The 20,329-nt window shown below is 32.9% G+C and overlaps 1 protein-coding gene across 2 annotated transcripts in view; it reads left to right on the top strand.

The window, feature by feature from the left end:
• The window catches only part of LOC117120772 (exportin-T-like), a 59,674-nt gene extending 51,449 nt beyond the window's left edge, over nucleotides 1–8,225 (top strand). For both annotated transcript variants that reach the window (XM_033265854.1, XM_033265855.1), the window contains exons 16-20: nucleotides 199–266; nucleotides 591–761; nucleotides 6,536–6,655; nucleotides 6,853–6,909; nucleotides 7,462–8,225. In XM_033265854.1, the coding sequence (XP_033121745.1) occupies nucleotides 199–266; nucleotides 591–761; nucleotides 6,536–6,655; nucleotides 6,853–6,909; nucleotides 7,462–7,488 (443 nt within the window). In that variant the 3' untranslated portion in view covers nucleotides 7,489–8,225. The remainder of the gene's footprint in view (nucleotides 1–198; nucleotides 267–590; nucleotides 762–6,535; nucleotides 6,656–6,852; nucleotides 6,910–7,461) is intronic.
• The last annotated feature ends 12,104 nt before the right edge of the window (nucleotides 8,226–20,329 follow it).

Here is a 20,329-nt window from a genome sequence, read left to right as displayed (position 1 = left end):
ATATTATAAAATAAAAAAAATATTCTGATTAATATAGGCTCTTTAATATAAGATACAATATAATTTAATTTTTTTAAATTCAAGGTCCTACCTTTTTTCGGCGCCTTGAGACGATTTTATCGTGGAAGGTGAACTACAAATATCCCACCATTACCATGACCATTGATAATTAAATGGATTTAAATATTTATATTTCAGAGCAGCAAAACTTTCAGCAGATACTACTGACTATTGTTGAAGGAGCAACTGAGAGTCAAGATCCAGTGGTAAGCATTGTCGCCATTCAGCCCCTTCACACTTTATCCTCACAGTTGACATTCATTACATGTCTCCCCTTTTTTGCCCAACATCTTCCTTTTTGATTTTCACCTTCAAACACTCCATTGCTTGTTTCCCCTAATATATGTATATCTTTAAATTTTTTTTTCATCTAGCAATTTTAGTCTTTGCTTTATCCTCTTCATTTTTATTCTCAGTCTCTTAATTCCTAGAGGACAAATTTATGTTTAAAAATATAATCTTTGTGGAAGATATGGAGATATATTGCTAATTGAGGTTCTAATTCTTGTTATTTAATTACTGTGATTTAGGCACAAAAAACCTGTTTCAATATCCTGAAAAGACTGAATGATGTTTGGGGAAGCAAGTCAAACTCACCGATGCCTTTCTTTCATAGCTTTCTCTATGAATATGTTATTCCATCAGTATTTCGTGCTCCATTAAATCCTTCTTTCAACTTCAATGATGCTCAAACAATATTGGTAAGTAATAAGTTTACTTGACTAGCCATTTTATTGGGGTATCAGAGTTTTTTTGGGGTTTCAATACTCATATTTAAAGGATGCAATGTCACTAAAGTTTCCCGGAAATCAGCATGATGTAAAACTTTTGAACTCAGAAACTAACAAAATCGTCCACAAATTTTCTTACAAAAAACTTGTATACCCATATATAGTCATGTTGAGCATATATATGGTAATGTTGTGATGTCATCATGACATATTTAGGCATATCACATGTTTTATCAAACAAAATTGATAGTCTGGACAGGGCTTAATATCTGCATCACAGATTTCTCCATGAATTCAGCTTGCCATATATGAACGCACAGCAAATATGAGACCTTTTAAGGAAGTTCATTAAACCATTTGTTACGGAATTAGGACCCTTGTAATATGACTAAATATAGCAAACTTTGTCAATATAACAAATAGTTCAGCCTAGCCATGTATAAATTGTGTTTAAAGTGACATGTTCAAGATTTTCTTTGAACCTACTGACCTTATTTCATGAATGAATTATATGAACATGCTTCAAAGGTAATAACTTTATAAAGAATTACCAGTAATTTTTTATCATGATTTACCGGTACAATACAGGAAATTTGTTATAGGCCTATAGTACTTCAGGAAGAATTGCCAGAAATGATTTATCATGATTTACAGTAGCCTGGGTTCCAGGCCATAATTTTGTGTTACTCATTCTTTACTGCACTTGGTGCACGCCATGTCTAATTTAATTGGCATCCCATTCTCGATTTTATTGCAGATTAGGTCCTGGGAAAATGCTGCCTGATCATTCATGCTTACGATTTCTCACATGTTACTTCATGCCTATTAATTAATCTTGGTAAATTTTCAAAATTGAAGATGCGGATGTCTTAACTAGGACTAAACTTGACCAGCTCCCCTTCTGCCTTATTACTTGGATTTATAGTTCTGGCCTGCTAAACAACTATCCATGGACTGATAACCATAGTACTTACAGATCCCTGCTCACCGCTATCTACACAGATAATAAGCCCAGGGTAGAACATTGTTAAAGGGTAGTAGGCTTAAGTAATATTAAGTATGAACTTAAAATAGATCAAGCCTCTACTAGGCCTACTACTACTAGACTCCATAGGCCTGGGCCATCCTTCGGGAAAGAGAAGTTGTGCTTATTATTAGGGAGGACTATTTTTATAGTCATGCCTAACTTAGTCGACGTGAGTGACTCAGTTTTGTGGCTCCAATGTGAACATTGTGATTGGTTGAAATTGTTTATTTAACTTTCATTGTTTATTGGTCCGCCCAAGATTTAGAGGTCTATACAGGAAGTTTGTTATTGACCTATATTATTTCAGGAAAAATTCCCCAAATATTTTCTGCAGTCTAAATGCAATAAATACTCTGGAGGATATAATCTTACAACCTTAAAAATGTGTCTTTTACCACAAGAATAATTCTGAAATGTGAAGGACCATAAATGTATTTTCACTCACTATTGTTGTTATATGTTGTAGTTAGATAATATGACTGGTCATGTGATGTATCATATGTAGTGTAAATAGTGTTCTTTACTGCACAAACTTTACTTTCTGCAAAATCATGTTTTTGTTTTATGAACTAAGTCATGCCATGATCACATGAAGGTATAAAAAAAAACAATTTGGGTGACTGTCACTGTTCTAGACAATTTTCAATGCCTTGGCAGTAGCAATACCAAGGTGGATAAGATAATGGGGGAAGACTGTGGAGGTACAGAGCAAAGGAAAAAAATGTTTGAATGGTAAGAGGAGGCAGGATGTTGCTTTTTGTAACCATACCCACTATCCAAGATGTCCGTGGCGTCAAAGCGCTTAAATAATTTAGTCTGTTGAAACATGTACTGTATTTCGAAAGAAGATCAGCAACAATGATGACATTGTGAAAGTGTTGAATTTCAACCATAATAACGTAATCGAAAGCGATATTGACAGAACATTGTAATGTTAGAACCTTGAAAGTAGATTTTTCTACCATGAATTAATTTGTTCTTGTTTATAGTTTTGACAAGGTTTTACCTTGTAATTTTGTATCTTGTATGGATGTATTAAGTAACTAATTGCACTATGCCCAACCCACGCACATACAGTGAGAATAGGGTGTGTTCAGTTACACCTACTCTACACAGTATACAAATATGAGTATTATAAAATTTCTCACATTTAATCTTTGAACATAAAAAAAGCTTCATCATACTTATGATCAGTCTTTTCTTACTACCCCTTTATTTATACTTTATAAGGGTTTGCCACATATTCGGGCCAATAGAATATCCTGCTCACTGAGTTGTAAAGGTTTATTCAGAAGCTTTTTAGTCGAGACTTTTTTATACCAACCTCGGATATGCATACTATATTAGTTATAATATACAATTTTAATTGATAAAATTATTTTTTTACATGAACATAATAATTCAAATGTAAATTTAATGACATGAAGAATAACTAATAATAATTAAACGTGTACATAGTATCTATCACTACTTCAATAACAAGATTAATATTTTTCTATCTTATAATCAATTTTATATAGCCGGAGTTAGTTTCGACCTAGGCAAATCTTTGCTAAAAAGGTACACTTTCTCCATCAAAAGGCTTCTTCTATGAATGGAATTACCTATTCGAAGCACGAACTCCTGTAGACCAAACCCAGTACCGTTACGATTTTTAATCATACAGGAAATCCACTCATGATGCATTATAGGCCTTTTGGCCGACATAGGACTCAGGTGCCAGACTGACCTTCAGGCATTCTCCCATTCAAAATCTATACCCTACCACTAACAAATATATTCCTATTTCTTAAACCTAACTGCTATGCTATATTCAACCGTACTCCTGTCTTATTTCTTACTATTATATTATGTACACATAATTAATTTTTAATATTATAATATTTTTAATTAATTTATCCATTAATTTAGATAATGAATTATTAAATAAATGATTAAAAACCAAAATTATTTTTATACATTAAAAATTAACGTAGGCCTATTTTTCAAGCGTTTCAATAAGTAGATGTTGATGCGTATATCGATGCACAACAATGCGTAAAAATACAGAACAAAATTACATGCGTTATCTACATGCGCAAATTTTTTAAACAGAGGGAAAGAACGTTCTTCAAACTCAAAACAGAACAAACAACAAAACCACATACACATACAACGATGCACTAGACATGATTATGTTCATACGATCATAATGTACATTTATACGTACTTCCAGGTAAGACATTTGTTTTTGGTTTGTTTTCTAAACATTAATTACTCTTTATTTCATATAAAGAGATTTTGGAAATCACTTAAGGTCCGATTCGATTTCAAATTATGAAAAGTGTAGGCTGTGGCACCGAGACCTCTGATGATTAGTGCTCAAAATTGATTACAAAAACGTAATGCAATAATAGCATATTGACTACTATTGTATATTTTCGGAAATAATTTACTGTATAATTTCTGTAGACCAAACCCAGTACTGTTACGATTTTTAATTGTACGGGAAATCCACTCATGATGAAAAACACCTATTATTTATTCTTTTAAGGCAGCGGTGTGCATAAAAAAAGTTTTTAAAAAAATATTTCTGAAATTTACATTTTTTCGTGGCCAAATATAAAATTTTATTTTTATTTGAAATACAGTAATCAATATTGGCAGGCAGTGGATTAACGAAATAGTGTATCAGCAATCTCGCCGTCTCAACACCAGGTGGCGCTCTTTGTTGTCAGTCAGACGTTGGTTACCAATCATTACGCATTATCATGACTTCATAATCTTAATGGTTTAAAATAGGCTTTCTGGAATAGGCATTTTAAAACCTAATAATTTACCATCAAAATGTACTAAAAACGCAAAAGCTCGCATTATATTAGTTATTGAACACACATGTAATCATCAATTAAAATTTACAAAGAAAAATTAATTTACTACATCTGAATAATTGCGTTGAAATTTGGGATTAATTATATGTCAGTGGAGACAATGGATCCGGTTGAACGCATTTTGTGTCGCTGATGACAGTAACAGAGTAGTATCACATTGTATTTTGACGTCAAAGTGTAGTACTCTATTCATTGTGTATTTTAGTACAGCGTTCCACAAACTTTTTACTTTAGAGCTTATTTACGATTCCAGGCACCAAGTCGCGGCCCTGCAGCCAGCCGCGCCAGGGACCAATATACTGTATTCTGCAAGAACTTTTGATCATCAAGCTTCCATGTAGGCCCTATATACAATATTTTGACATCATTATCTGTTCTCTCAGTGATAAAATTTCATTGTATTTAAATTGAATATTATTTTATTAAATAAAAAATACCGTACATTTGTGTCCCCCCCCCCCATAAAATTGTTTTTTTTTTTCTACAATGATTCAACCAAACATGGTTCAGCCACACACGTTATAGCTTTCTCCTTCTTCCAAAAACTTTTACGCACACTCTGTCCTCCACAACTTTGAAAGACTACCTTACTATACAGTTATTACGTTTAGTAATAAAGTATCCACATGTGCATTTGGTTATCAAGAAATGTGTGGTGTTGTTTAATGTAGTGATCTTTCTAGGACAGTCTGATATTTATGTTTGTCTTTAGCTCCTGACTCATCCCATCATTATTCCATACCGGATATACTCGACCATAGTTTGTAGAACGTCTCTTTAGTAGTTTCAAGAAAATTATCAATGATTATCTATTTTTCTAGTGCCTGCATTTAACAAAAAGGAAATATAATACACATTATCTACCAGTACTTGTTTGAACTGAGCTGTGTCATTCCTTAACCAGGGGTGGCGCCAGGATTTACCCGATGTGGGGGTCTCACGTCCCAGACGAAAAAATGGTGGCCGTGGTCAGGCATCACTCAAAATTTCTTGAAATTGTTCCAGGAGGAATCTACTAATATGTGAAAAATACATATACATTTTTTCTTCCTGACGACTTGTGGTTTTTCTCCCCGACAGGTTCCCCCACTGGCGCCACCCCTGTCGTTAACATAAAAAATTGGACGAGGAAAACAAGTATATATGTAGTCATAATATATTACTAATCAATTTTCCGTGATATACATACATACATATACATACATACAAACATACATACATATACATATATATACATATACATATATATTATATATATATATATATATATATATATATATATATAAAGATATCAAGGGTGAGAGGGCTCAATATGTAATATATATTATTGATTCTCTGTGTAATATTTAATATAATAATATACATTTGATGATGGTAAAGTATGTATAATGTATATAGTTTAGTATATTTTTATATGATTGTAAATACTGAATCAATAATGGCTTGTATCTCTTTTTTGAAGTTTTTTTTCATGCTGTCTTATGTAAATACTGATGTTTAAATAAATACTAGTTGTTTGCTGAACTTTAATGAGGCCTATTTATATTTTTTTATTGTATAATATTTTGTGTTTAGTGTTGGTTTTCTTTTTAATGGTAGACATCTTTTTTTGCTTTTTGAGTATTTTATACCTAATAAATCAAAAACATAAATACAAATAAACAAATATTTCTTGTAGTTGGTGAATATGCTCTTCAATGTGAAATTTTTTTTTTAAATATTGAAAATGTCAAATATCCTCCTACCTTCAAACCTGTGGGTGTATATTATTACTGCAGTTGGTAGGCATATTGTGTGGATTTTTTTTCTTATATACATTATATTGACACATTTACCTCTTTTTTTAGACACTTAATGAAGCTGCACACTTATTACTTTCATTAAAAGACTCAGAGGAACAAACCTTATTGTTGTTTTTGGAAGCAAAGTTCTTACCAGCTCACAATCTTCCAAGATCAAAAGTATTGGTAAGGTATCCCTGATTTTAAAGGCATCATACCTAAATGATAGAATAAACAATTATTTATTTACTTTTTATTCATTATAAATATATATATTTTTAAAATTTTAAAGGAATGGATAGATAAATGAAAAAAAAAAACATAATATAATAGATATAAATTTATGAATATGGTAGGTATGACATTGATTCATCATTTTTCAGGAATGTATAAATGCCCTTAAAACAATGGACTCGAAACAATTCAAGACATTCTTTAAGGTAAATTATGTTTTTATAAATTTGAATAATATAGATCTTGTACTCTATTTATAAGCATTTTTAATCTAACAAAATTAGGCCTATTTACAGTAACCTATAATAAATGAGTGATTAATGAGTACTGATATCTTTGACTTCATATGCACATCATCTGATGTCCCTTTCAACACACTGTAAATTAAGTGCAGTTTTCTGCAAACGTTTTACTTCACAGCCTGTTTACAATTTTAGGCACCAAGCTTTGATCTGGCCCAGCTGTGCCAGGAACCAACATACAAAAACCTGGCAATTACCTCCATGTTCTTATGATATTGATATGCAATACAGTTAATTTGTTTTATTAGTGACAACATTTTGTATAATCTACATAATGGGTATATGAATCAGTATTCTTGGAGATTTCGCAGTCCCATTTTTAACAGACCATTGATTTAATGTACTGTATATTAAAAAACTACAGTATTTTATTTATTTTCCAATGTTGTAACCATATACAGTACTGTATTATCAATTTTTGGATGTATTTATTATTATTATTTTTTTTATCCACAGACCTTTTTCCAAGAACTAAGGTCATGACAGCTTGTATGGTTTCTCTTACAAGATATACCTGTAAAGATATAGTACCAACTGATTATATGATGGTCACATGGTTCAATACATTGGAATCAGCGTGTGCACACTACAGACTGCATTGCAATAAATTACTCGGATGTTTTTCCATTTACAATAAGCATATTGAATGTGGAGGGTCATATTGAAATTATGCTAACATGCAAGACAATCTTTATGTTGATAGACCACTAACATTTGTAGAATTATTCAAACACTTGCAGTTCTCCAAGTGTGTTTGATTCTAAATACAGCCAATGGACATTACAGAATTGTGATTATAAATAAATAATGGCAGTATATTTTTGAACGAAAGTATTACTACACAAATATGAAAGAAGAACCACCGAAAGCAACCATCAATCATGGAGAGATATGTGACATTAACATTGAAATAGTAATAAAAAAAAAAAACAGAGAATGTGCATGATTTTAATATGTATCATGAACTTGTCCCTTAAACATGCATGTATGACATATGATTTTACAGTAACAATAATGATGTGCATAATTAGAATACAGTACATGTAAAACTCTGCCCACACTATCAAATTGTATGTAACAAATAAAATAATGATGATGTCATAATACACTCAAATATGGGCATATCACATTTATTTGTCACAATTTTATAGTGTGGACAAAACTTAATATTAGTAACGTATGCAATTCTTTATGTAATAAAACAAGTGTAAGGAGGTAAATGTGATTGTTTTTGTTCACAGAAATTTTTTATCAAAATTTCAAAGCTAATCAGAAAACATATATTTAACCAACACATTTGAATGTTATACATCGTTATTGTATTTGCGTAGAAATCTCCTAGAGTATCGCAACCTACTATTGTCATTTATTATCGTTGTCGTCACTGCCGTTTACGTCATCACCGTTGTCTTTCTCTTTCAATAGTATTGGTCTTCCGTACACTAGAGGATCCTCTTGTCTTTGTGCCTATTTCAGATACCCTCTCTCCCTCTATTGGAGTGAAAAGCCCATGTTTTTGTCGAATTTTCTTTCATTCTAACCCGTTTCCCAATGTATTTGCACAGGATTTTGTACCTTCTACTTTGGTCAATTTCGTCGCTTGAATCGTTCATACTTGGTCCAAGTAAGACCATTATAATGAAGATACCCCTAGTAAATAATAACGTAATTTTACATATTGTTTATAATTTTAAAAAACTGATGACTTTTAATTATTGTTTTAAAGCAATATACGTTTTTTAAGGTTTTAAAACCCAAGTTCACCGTGAATCAATCAATCCTTCTTGAAAGCAAGTTAGTCATTTGTGACGGAACACAGGCTGAAAATCAGTGGACTTTGCAGGTTGGGCTGTAGCACAATTGTTAGATCTCTCCACGTGCATAAATGTACCTCATTTATTTATTTATTCATATCCACTAGTAATGGAAAACAGTATTGTAAATGATTGATTATAACTTAGACGGTATTTTCAATCACAATAAATATGTGGTCGCAATACTACTTCCAAAAAAAAAAAAAAAAAAAAGAATATTAAAGTCCCAACCAACCAACCAACTGGAGGTGCCATAATCATTTTCTTGTCTCAGCTCGCCTCAACCATGATGAGGCTGAGCTTGTCTTCCTCCAATTTTGAAAGGCTCTTCCTGATCATTTCGAATTGCTGGATCCACTGTACTTGTAGATGTAGTGTTAAAATGAATTACATTCCTTAAAGTCAATAGATTGTTTATGATTATATCGACTTGCAAAAAGGTTAGCGCACACGAGCTTCCTGGGGCGTCGCCCCCTGGACCGTCCTGGGGCGTCGCCCCCTGGCCGGCGGCCAGGGCTTGGCCCAAGACTTCCCTGTTTTTCTAATCGTCCCTCCCTTCCCCTTTTTCACTTTCAACCACGAATCGACGCCTGTGCAGGGGACCATACTTGCATGGTGGACATGAGGTAGGTGTTGATTCATACCATTTGAAATTTTGGGTAGACACGTCTACACTATCGAAAAATTTTGGATTTGATGCAAGTTTTTTCATCCATACAGTTTGCCTATTAAGTTTTGAACTTCCTGAGTCACACACTGCAATTACTTCAACCACAGTTCTCCATTCATAACGGGCTTTCCCCGGAAGGAAATTACGTCAACGAATTAGAATGACGCACGGTTGCTGTTTTGTGAAAGGTCATTGTGTATATATATTGAACGGGAGAATATTATTATAGTTATTGTATTACAATACAAGTAAAACATCAAACACACAAAAGATTTTTTTTTGAGGTGTTTTTATTACAACTTAAATAAAGGAACTATATGACAATTATAGATGTGTATAAGAGACAGTATATATATATAGGCTTAATTATATAAGAGAAATACAAAACTAATTTTCTTTCATTATATAGGAATACATCTGTAACTGTTACTTCTAGAAAGTAAAACTGAGTTGGAAGTAGACAATATCCATTGTTCTTAAATGGAAAAATGTCATGTCTGCTAATCTACAGTAGACTGCTAGTAAGACAAATTTCTTGTCAACATAATGATAACATAACATGCATTTTAAGGCATCCTGATTTGCGTATATTGCAACAGTTGGCCACGTTACAATACACACCGTCTAACGTTCGGAACTGTTAGTACCTCATACCAAAAATAGCTAATTGAATCCTAGAAAACTAGCACAACTGAGTTTCCAAATAGCCTACTGACCAATGAAGAAGGTGAAAATAATAATTATTATTTAATCGGAAACTACACTTTTGAAACAGTGGCACACTTTACACGATAAAGGTGCATCCAAAATAAAAGTAAACGTTGATTAAACGGCAAATAAAATTATACGACAAAGAAATCAATGTCTTAAATAGGTGTAAACATTGAAATTTGACTGAGTTTTACACTCAGTAATTATCCTTGATAATGTGTTAATTCCATTAATAAAGTGAGCGATTCCTAACGTGACTTAAGAGGGCTGGTCGGCCTAATAATGCTCTTCTTGCTATAGCGTGGAAGGCTTCTATCGTCTGTCGAAAAGGTGCAGGAGTGGGAAAGGTTGGCAAAGTGAATGAAGTGTCTTGTATTTACTGTAAATATAAAACATTATTTTGTAGAAGCCATTTTGGTATGAAGAATGTGATTAGAGCAAGTGAAATGAAGGTTAATTGTTTTTACCATAAGAACATTTTTGGTTTTAATGACTGCCATAAAAACATTTTGCCATCATTATGTTGGCAATTAAGTCTTGTACAAGTGGTAGAGAAATTTAAAGTATCATTTTCTCGAGGATCAGTCCTTTGTGTTTTCTAAAGCGTTTCAAAATATGGTATTTATAGTGCAAAATGACCGTGATGGATAAAAAAAAAAAACCTTCCCTCACAACCTGTACAGTTTACGCAAGGCCTGGTATATCATGTGGACAAACAGGGTGAAATCCACAGACATTCACAGGTTGGGATCGAACGCAACTCTCTATTTTTTCAGCCCCATTATTATTTCTTCCAGCATCGAGATTCTTTTCTTCTTGTCTACACTTGGCTGCAAACACGCACGCACACACACACACACACACAACACACACACTCACAACCATACATTAACTTTAATACGCTGTATTGTATTGGCACAAAATAAAATACAAATTGCATGATTTTTATTTTATTTTCAATCTTTTGACAAAGAACAGAAAAAGTTGAACAGGGTGCCGAGGAAAGGCATAAGTTAGAAAACTGTCATCGATTGATTTGCTTAACCGAACCCCTGCCAGCAAAACAATACGAAATAAAATCATTCACAGGAAACAATAAAAAGTACAAATAATCAAAAGCAGCACGCAAAAAATACAAGAATAAAAATTATTACGGCAAAGTAGCCTATACTAACTTCATAGTTCAGTTACAAACACAGTATGGGCTTGTCAGGGCCTACTCCATAACTTCCTGTAAGAACAATTCCATGTTGGATATACTTTTTCAAAAAAAGTTTTATTTTCCGAAAGTTGAAAAACGCCACTGTCTGAGTGTCGCGCCATCAGCGCGAGGTTTGGGCGAAGAAAAACCTGGACTGAACACTTTCTTTACAGTCTCAAAGAGCCATTTCTGGTATTCCTGTTTTTAAAGTTTGCCGCACCTCAGCCTCAAACATGCTGGGCCTGATGTGGGGGTCGATCCCCCGTCGAGGAACTTTGATCCCTCAATAAATGTTACAAATTGGTGATGCTATTGATAAAAAAAAAAAAAGGTTGTTGAATTAATAACATTTGATTATAATATTTTATTGCTACATCTTGTATGTACTTGTTGAAATATCGTCACCATGGTTTAAAAACTAGGGCTAAGTAAAATACAATCCAATATGCCGTCCTGTGGTAATCAGGAAATATTTGGCATCTTTTTTACCCCGAAACATATACTTAGAATTGAAGATAGAAAATATTCATTGTTCTTAAATAAAGAAAAAAAAAACATGTGTCAACTAATATTGTGTAGTACGGTAGGCTGCTTAAGGCATATTTCCAAACAAGCAGTCATTTAGGTTTACGGCATCCTGCTTTGCGTGCCAAAACTTTTTTGGCACATTATAATATTTGCAATTCATGTACCGCATGATGTTAATTTAAGTGGCAAAGAATATGTTTTCAAGGCAGAGAAATTTAAAATATCATTTTCTATGAATGTCATATGGTCGCCATACTTAAATTCAAGTTGGCCACCACAAAAATCATACTCTTGTCAATATCTAGGCTTAATCCATGTATTTTGTTGATTTCAGTTGCCACGGTTTTTATGGTAGAAAAATACATTTAATATGGTAGTGCCACCTAATATTTGCTTTCAATATGACACTTATTGGCAGAAAATATATAATGTCTATAGAGATTTTTGCATTGGAGAAAAATGCAAGAAAAGGAAGAGGGAAGAAAGAGGAGAGGAAGGAGGAAAGGAAGGGGAAAGAGAGTGTTTAGAGTGTTTATCTAGTACCCGACCAAGTTAGATTTTCTCACAATTCACATTGGCGGATCTGGGGATCAGGAGTCCTGTGTAAAAAAATAAATTAAATAAATAAAATAAAAAGAATTTTAGACCTACCTTTTCAGGCCCCGTGAGCTGATTTTTTTTTTTCCTTCTTTTTTTGTTACAATAAGAAAATTCAATTTGATTTTTAATTAGTGTGTTTTTATATGCCTTTTCTATTTCTTCCATTTTTATCATTTTAAGTTGTTTTTATGTCTGGTGCTGTGATTTTTATCCATTGTTTCTTTTTTATGTTTGTGTTCTGTTTTTTTTAAGTAATTATTGTAATACACTCTTATACAGTTTTTTGACTGTCTGTTTGTAATTTTTTATTTATATTTTTGTCTGAATAAAAAATAGAGACCATCTAGGAATCAACATTTTCTCGGGGGAGTACACGCCCCCCCCCCCTTTTTTTTATTTTTGGGGTCCGCCGATTCATGGAAAAATTACGTATGCAAAGTACGTACATAATAGGCCTATTTACTGTAGTAAGAATGAGTAAAATTTATTTAGTATTCTTCTTTATTCTTTATTCAATATATACAATCAGTAGGAGCCGAAGCTGAATTGCAGCATTTTATTTACAATCTTTCCTACCAAATATAATAGGCCTACAATTAAAAATACAGTACAAAGAAAAAAAGGACAACCTTTCAGGGGGAAAAACCTTGAAGAACTTAAAAGTCTCATTTCCCGCCATTCAGAAATAAACATTTTTTCCGGGGAGAACCCGAACCCACCTTTCTCTTTCGAATCATTGAATCGTTTTCAAGTGGGGGGAACCTTGGATTTTGAAACTTCCCGAAACTCCCCCCTCCCCTTCTTTTGGGGATTTTTTGATTCATGTAATAATAATACACATGCAAGTATTCAATTCTTTTATGATACACATATAAGGCCTATACTGTAGTAAGCAATAGAAAAATTTAACTGACCGTTTCAAGATGAGAAAACCTTTCAATATATTCAACAAATTAAAGTCATTAAAAGACACTTCAGAAGTCGGGAAGTTCCTTTCCCGTCATTTAAAAATCAACATTTATCCGGAGAGAATCCGAAACCCACTTTCTCTTTGGGGTTCATTGATCATGGAATCGTTTTCCCTTGGAATTTTGAACAATTTAAAAGTCATAAAATGAAACCTCATAAGTCGGGAAAGCTCATTTTCCTTTATTTAAGAATCAAAATTTTCCCGAGGGAGAACCTCCCTTTCTTTCTCTTTGGAGTTTATCGATTCACGGAAAAAAGAACACGTATGCAACTACAGTAGAACTCCTATTAAGAGGACACCTTCGGGTCCAAAAAAAGTGTCCCCTTCATAGTAATTTGTTAATAATAAATTGTAAAACTGTCTCCTTAATAGGGATTTTGGCATGTTTTCATATAATGATGACATACAATTCTTCATAATTTTTGTTTTTATTGACATAATTAGCTACAGCAGAATTATAACTACTTTATATCAATAATTTTCAAGGCAAATACAATTAATTTATAATATGAAATCAGCAGGAAGGTAACTAGAACAACAATAACTTTTATATGTTCCAAAATATTGTTTCATTATGCAATGTTAATGAATGAATTAGAATCCTATAAAAGTGCACGAAAAAAAAGTAAAAGAAATCCAATGGTTAGGGTCAAACTTGACAAGGTTGATTTATACGAAGTAACACATGCAGTATGCCCTACCTATATTCACTCTAAGGATTTGGGGAGAAAGTCCAGGTTTTTCGATCAAATTTCAAAATTATTTTTGTTTTAATTAATTTCAATTTCAATTTATTCAGAAAACCTCCGGAACAGAGAAGTAAAGTTGAAAGCCAACAATAAGTTAAAACAATAAAACAATTTCATTTAAAAGGATACGTTATATACATATACCAGAATAATTAAAATAAAAAAAACCAAGAAAACATTGGACGAGTTCTCAAAATACAAGTTTCAATCAAATCAATACGAGGAGAGAAAAGAACACCACTTAAACATATATTATAAGTGAAATAACAAACCATGAAAATGCTTAAACACACCAAACTACTAATAAGACAAAGACTGATTATTTTACTTAGTTCAAAATTCTTTTTGCATTTTCAGTTAAAATATTATTGTTATTAATTATTATTATTATTATTATTATTATTATTATTATTATTATTACGTACCATACAGTAGTAGAAAGGTGATAATATTTAGAAAGGTGATCAAAGTTCCTTAATAAGTTGCTCAAAATGTGTGAATATATAAAGTTTAGTGAATTTTCTTATTTTGAGAGTATTTTTTGTAATACAATAGAAAAAAAGTCCCCTTAGTAGGGGTTATTTGACAATTTGGCACATTCAGAAGGTGTCCCCGTCTCCTTTATATAGGTGTCCCCTTAATAGGGTTTGGCCGCAATGTTAGAAGATATATCGCCCCTCGTTTCACGGAAAAGTGTCCCCTTAATAGAGGTGTCATCTGAATAGGGGTGTCCCAAAGGAGAGGTTCTACTATACTCATTTCTTTTATGTATGTATACACACATAACAAGCATTTACTGTAATAAAGAAAGTTTACCTGACCGTTTTCAAGAGGTGGAAAACCTTGAATTTTGAAGTCCAAGTCATTAAAAGACACCCGGTTCTTAAAATTGGTAAAACTCATTTCCCGTCATCTAGGAATCAATATGTTTCCAGGGGAGAACCCCGGCCCCCTCTCCTTTCTTTTTTGGGGTTCTTTGGAAAATTTTGGCCCCCACTCCCTGAATTTCAACCAATTCATATTCCCATTCATCTTACTAGTGGCCCTCCACCCACTCATTCCACAAAGAATTCCCCCAAAACCCAGACATACAGTGCAAATAGTGCCTCTCTTTGAAATAAAAGTGTTTGGGTGAGTTACTGTGTGTTTTTGGAGAGGAGCTGGGTGTATAAGAGACAGCCAAATATAATAGGCCTACAATTAAAAATACAGTACAAAGAAAAAAAGGACAACCTTTCAGGGGGAAAAACCTTGAAGAACTTAAAAGTCTCATTTCCCGCCATTCAGAAATAAACATTTTTTCCGGGGAGAACCCGAACCCACCTTTCTCTTTCGAATCATTGAATCGTTTTCAAGTGGGGGGAACCTTGGATTTTGAAACTTCCCGAAACTCCCCCCTCCCCTTCTTTTGGGGATTTTTTGATTCATGTAATAATAATACACATGCAAGTATTCAATTCTTTTATGATACACATATAAGGCCTATACTGTAGTAAGCAATAGAAAAATTTAACTGACCGTTTCAAGATGAGAAAACCTTTCAATATATTCAACAAATTAAAGTCATTAAAAGACACTTCAGAAGTCGGGAAGTTCCTTTCCCGTCATTTAAAAATCAACATTTATCCGGAGAGAATCCGAAACCCACTTTCTCTTTGGGGTTCATTGATCATGGAATCGTTTTCCCTTGGAATTTTGAACAATTTAAAAGTCATAAAATGAAACCTCATAAGTCGGGAAAGCTCATTTTCCTTTATTTAAGAATCAAAATTTTCCCGAGGGAGAACCTCCCTTTCTTTCTCTTTGGAGTTTATCGATTCACGGAAAAAAGAACACGTATGCAACTACAGTAGAACTCCTATTAAGAGGACACCTTCGGGTCCAAAAAAAGTGTCCCCTTCATAGTAATTTGTTAATAATAAATTGTAAAACTGTCTCCTTAATAGGGATTTTGGCATGTTTTCATATAATGATGACATACAATTCTTCATAATTTTTGTTTTTATTGACATAATTAGCTACAGCAGAATTATAACTACTTTATATCAATAATTTTCAAGGCAAATACAATTAATTTATAATATGAAATCAGCAGGAAGGTAACTAGAACAACAATAACTTTTATATGTTCCAAAATATTGTTTCATTATGCAATGTTAATGAATGAATTAGAATCCTATAAAAGTGCACGAAAAAAAAGTAAAAGAAATCCAATGGTTAGGGTCAAACTTGACAAGGTTGATTTATACGAAGTAACACATGCAGTATGCCCTATCAATATTCATTCTAAGGATTTGGGGAGAAAATTCTGGTTTATTGCTCAAATTTTAAAATTCAATTTTCAATTTCAATTAATACAGTAATCAGAAAACCTCCGGAACAGAGAAGTAAAGCAGTAAGCCTACGATAACTAAAAACACTAGAACAATTTCATTAAAAAGGATAAGTTATTCAGATAAATTAAAATTAAAACCAAGAAAAAATAGGACAAATTCTCAAAATACAAAATTCAATCAAATCAAAAAGAGGAGAGAACAGAACACCACTTAACAGATACAAGCAAAACAACAAACCATGAAAATACTTAAACACACCAAACTACTACCAAACAAAGATGGATTATTTTACTTGGTTCAAAATTCTTTTTGTAATTTCAGTTAAAATATTATTATTATTATTAATATTATTATTACAGTATTGTTATTATTCAACTTGACAAACAGCAGTAGAAAGGTGATAATAATTAGAAAGGTGATACCAGATCCTTAATAATTTTTTCTTAATCTGAGACTGTTGTATTTGTACAATACAAAAAAATAAAGTGTCCCCTTAGGGAGCGTATCCAAAGTATTAGTAGTTACTAATGAAAATAACGCAAAATCGGAACTAACGCAACTACCGCGAGTTCGTTTATGCATCGTTTGGTGGCTTTTCAACTAACGCGGAAGATAAATGAATATGAATGATGAATTCTTATAAATATGCATGACTCCAGTACAGAAAGGCTAGACGAGTTTGACCTCGAAAGTATCAGCTTACGAAAGTCCATGTGGTTTAGTTCTAGTAAATCACGGATGGTCCCTTGGTTACCATTAGAACTTCAACAGGACAGTCTTTAATCTGTCTCTTATACACATCTAGATGTGTATAAGAGACCAGTGTACATCATGCTTCACAGATTCACCCTGTCATTCACAATTTCACTCAATATATGCGATTTTCAGGACATAAAACAACATTTTTATAACAATACTTAGTAATAAATACTGTAATACTTTATTATTACATAGTAGTACACATTCACATGTACATACTAGCCTATCTCTTTTAAATTATTATGGAATATGATTATGATATCCTTCAAAACATTTATAACTATGGTAAGCCTACATTCCAAGACTGACATAAACACTTGATACAGTGCAGGAAACAAGAGTACTGAGGTAGACAACATTTCATTTTCTGGTTGGTACTTTTCTAAAAAATCTGACTAATAAGAAATTATTTATATTTGCATAAGCATTAAACATAATTAGTTTGCTTATTTCTTCTGTAAGTAATAATAGTAATAATAATAATAATGAAGACAATTGTTCTTTATAAACAAAGCAAAGCCTGTATTTAAAAAAAAATTAAATCAATAACAACATTGCTGCAGTGGATATTTTTAAGCAAGTTTTTGTTTTTCCATAGGCAGGCTATTCTGCTGCATTTGCGGCATTCTGAGTAGATTAGAGTTCAATGGTTGAATCCTTAAGCATCATTATAAAGTTTTTAACATTGCACGTTCATAACCGTCGTTGTCTGCAAATCTGTACAGAATTTGAAATTGGTGTGCCTAAAAATAAATAAAATATATTGGTTACATATATATAATGTATTCAATAATATAGAGATTGGTATGCTTTTGGTATTTTTTACTAACACTAAAGCCTGAGTTATTAATTAAAATTATTACAACATGAATCAAATTGTGCTTGCGACAGCAACTTTATTTTATCAGTGTACTCAGTCACAATGCCCGAAGTAATATTTTGTGAAACACACTACACTAGTGATATAGGCTGTACCTTGTTTTTTTGTCTTTTTTTTTACAGGTTAGCGGTTTCGAGAGAATTCTCTTTGGTGCCAGGCTTTAAGAAGCCCATTTCTCTTTTGGTATTCCGCTAACCTGTCTGTTATTTTTTTTTTTTGTACTTCATTTTAATGCGTTTTTGTATATGAACATGCCAAATTTTAATAAATAGAAAAAAGTATTATTGTGTCTTCTAATCTTATGCCTGGCCCTATCCTTTGTACTACTACTGTGTATGTTTCATCAAATATTATAGACATCACATATGCCTATATTACAGCCTTAAAATAAATCCTGGCTAGCTAGCTAGGCTGGTAATATCAGTATGATTATAGAAATTAGATGGAAATAAATACAGTAGTACACATGGTCTATCAAACTAACAAAGCCTCAGTCTGCCTTCACTGTCAGACGCCCACTCCTAGGCTAGTACAACAATGGATCGCACCACCATGCGGCCCACGGCTGCAGTCAATGTCACTCAGCTACGACTACCGCGTGATCACACATGCTCAAAATATTGCCTAGAATTTTACGGCCTATAACGTCAACTTCGATCGATAAATGCTTTGCGTTAACGTGGGTTTTCCCAAACAACTCCGATTGGTTCCGAAACTAGACTTATTTGGAAATGTTTTTACCATATAAGGAAGCCATGGGCGGGCCTTATCTATTAATGAGAACTATAAATAGAGTTGATGCAATTTTACTAAGCGACGCTAAAACGTGGTTACGCTTTGAAACGATAGGTGGCGCTGCGCAAAGCAAATGCGGAAGTAAGATCGAAAAATCGCGATATAACGGACAAATCGTCTATCGGCTGTCCTACTTGTTCAACAGTAACTACAGTAAGAAGGATATGCTTTACATAACGTCTGACAGGAGATTATACGGTAAGTGAAATCGGCCAAGGAGGTACCAAATTTATCGGCAATCAAGTGACGCCGTTTTTTTTTTTTCAAGACCATGTTTGCTAATAATATGAATAATGCAAATGAAATAGGGGCTTTCTCTACATTGGATAAAATGCTCATATCAGTCGTCCTTCGGATGGAACTTTAAGTCGTTGGTCCTATGTCATTTTTAACAATGGCTCTGTGCACGGAAAATAACTATTAGCTTATAGAATTAATTAATGAGTGAGCACATTTATCTATTATTTTCATATTATTTGGCAGATCGCACAATTGCTTTGGAATTAATCATTCATGTTTAGAGTATTCCTACTAAAGCATTTTTCCACTAGGCGAATTTATTCGCGCGAATCGACATCGTCGGGTTTTTTTTCCTGAGCATTTTTTCCCTTGCAAAAACTCCTATACAAATGTGAATGTGCATGAGCGGACGCTTTACATTCGTGCGAATAAATTCACCTAGTGGAAAATAGGCCTATATCGAACTGGTTTTTACCCAATAAGCCAAGAAGGCACACGTAGACGTATATTTGGACTTCACATGTCGGAAAGGTTTATCAATGTATCTGTTTGTAGATACGTTCAAATTTAAGGTTTCTGGGAAATACCTCCACTTCAGTTTTTGCCTACATTTTTGTTTATGTGACCTTTGAATGTTTCTCACTTTCGAGTTCTGACGGATTCGGATTACGAACACTGTATCCAGCTATACACTGCCCTCAACGGTTATCGGCGACGGGTTCCAATGTATGGTGGCCATCAGGGCCGTAATGAAAACGCCGTTGTCTTGTTTTTTTAAACGCCATTACGTTGTTCAATTATTCGCACGATACCGTTGCTATCGTTGCAAAATGCGTTCAACACGACGCCATTTTCGCCACTAACAAACCATTGATCCCAATTTCTAATGTAATTATTAAGATGTTGTATTTTACTTTTTTTTTTAAATTTTAATTGATGATTAAATGTGTGTTCGATAACTAATATTATTCGAGCTTTCTGTGTGCATTCGACCTTTTGTGTGCATTATGCGCTATACAAATTTATTATTATTATTATTATTATTATTATTATTATTATTATTATTATTAT

The sequence above is a fragment of the Anneissia japonica genome, unplaced genomic scaffold, assembly GCF_011630105.1.
Source record: "Anneissia japonica isolate Jap-2015-1 unplaced genomic scaffold, ASM1163010v1 scaffold69_len1423075_cov170, whole genome shotgun sequence".
Classification (NCBI taxonomy): domain Eukaryota; kingdom Metazoa; phylum Echinodermata; class Crinoidea; order Comatulida; family Comatulidae; genus Anneissia; species Anneissia japonica.
This window is presented reverse-complemented; position numbering and strand designations above follow the sequence as displayed.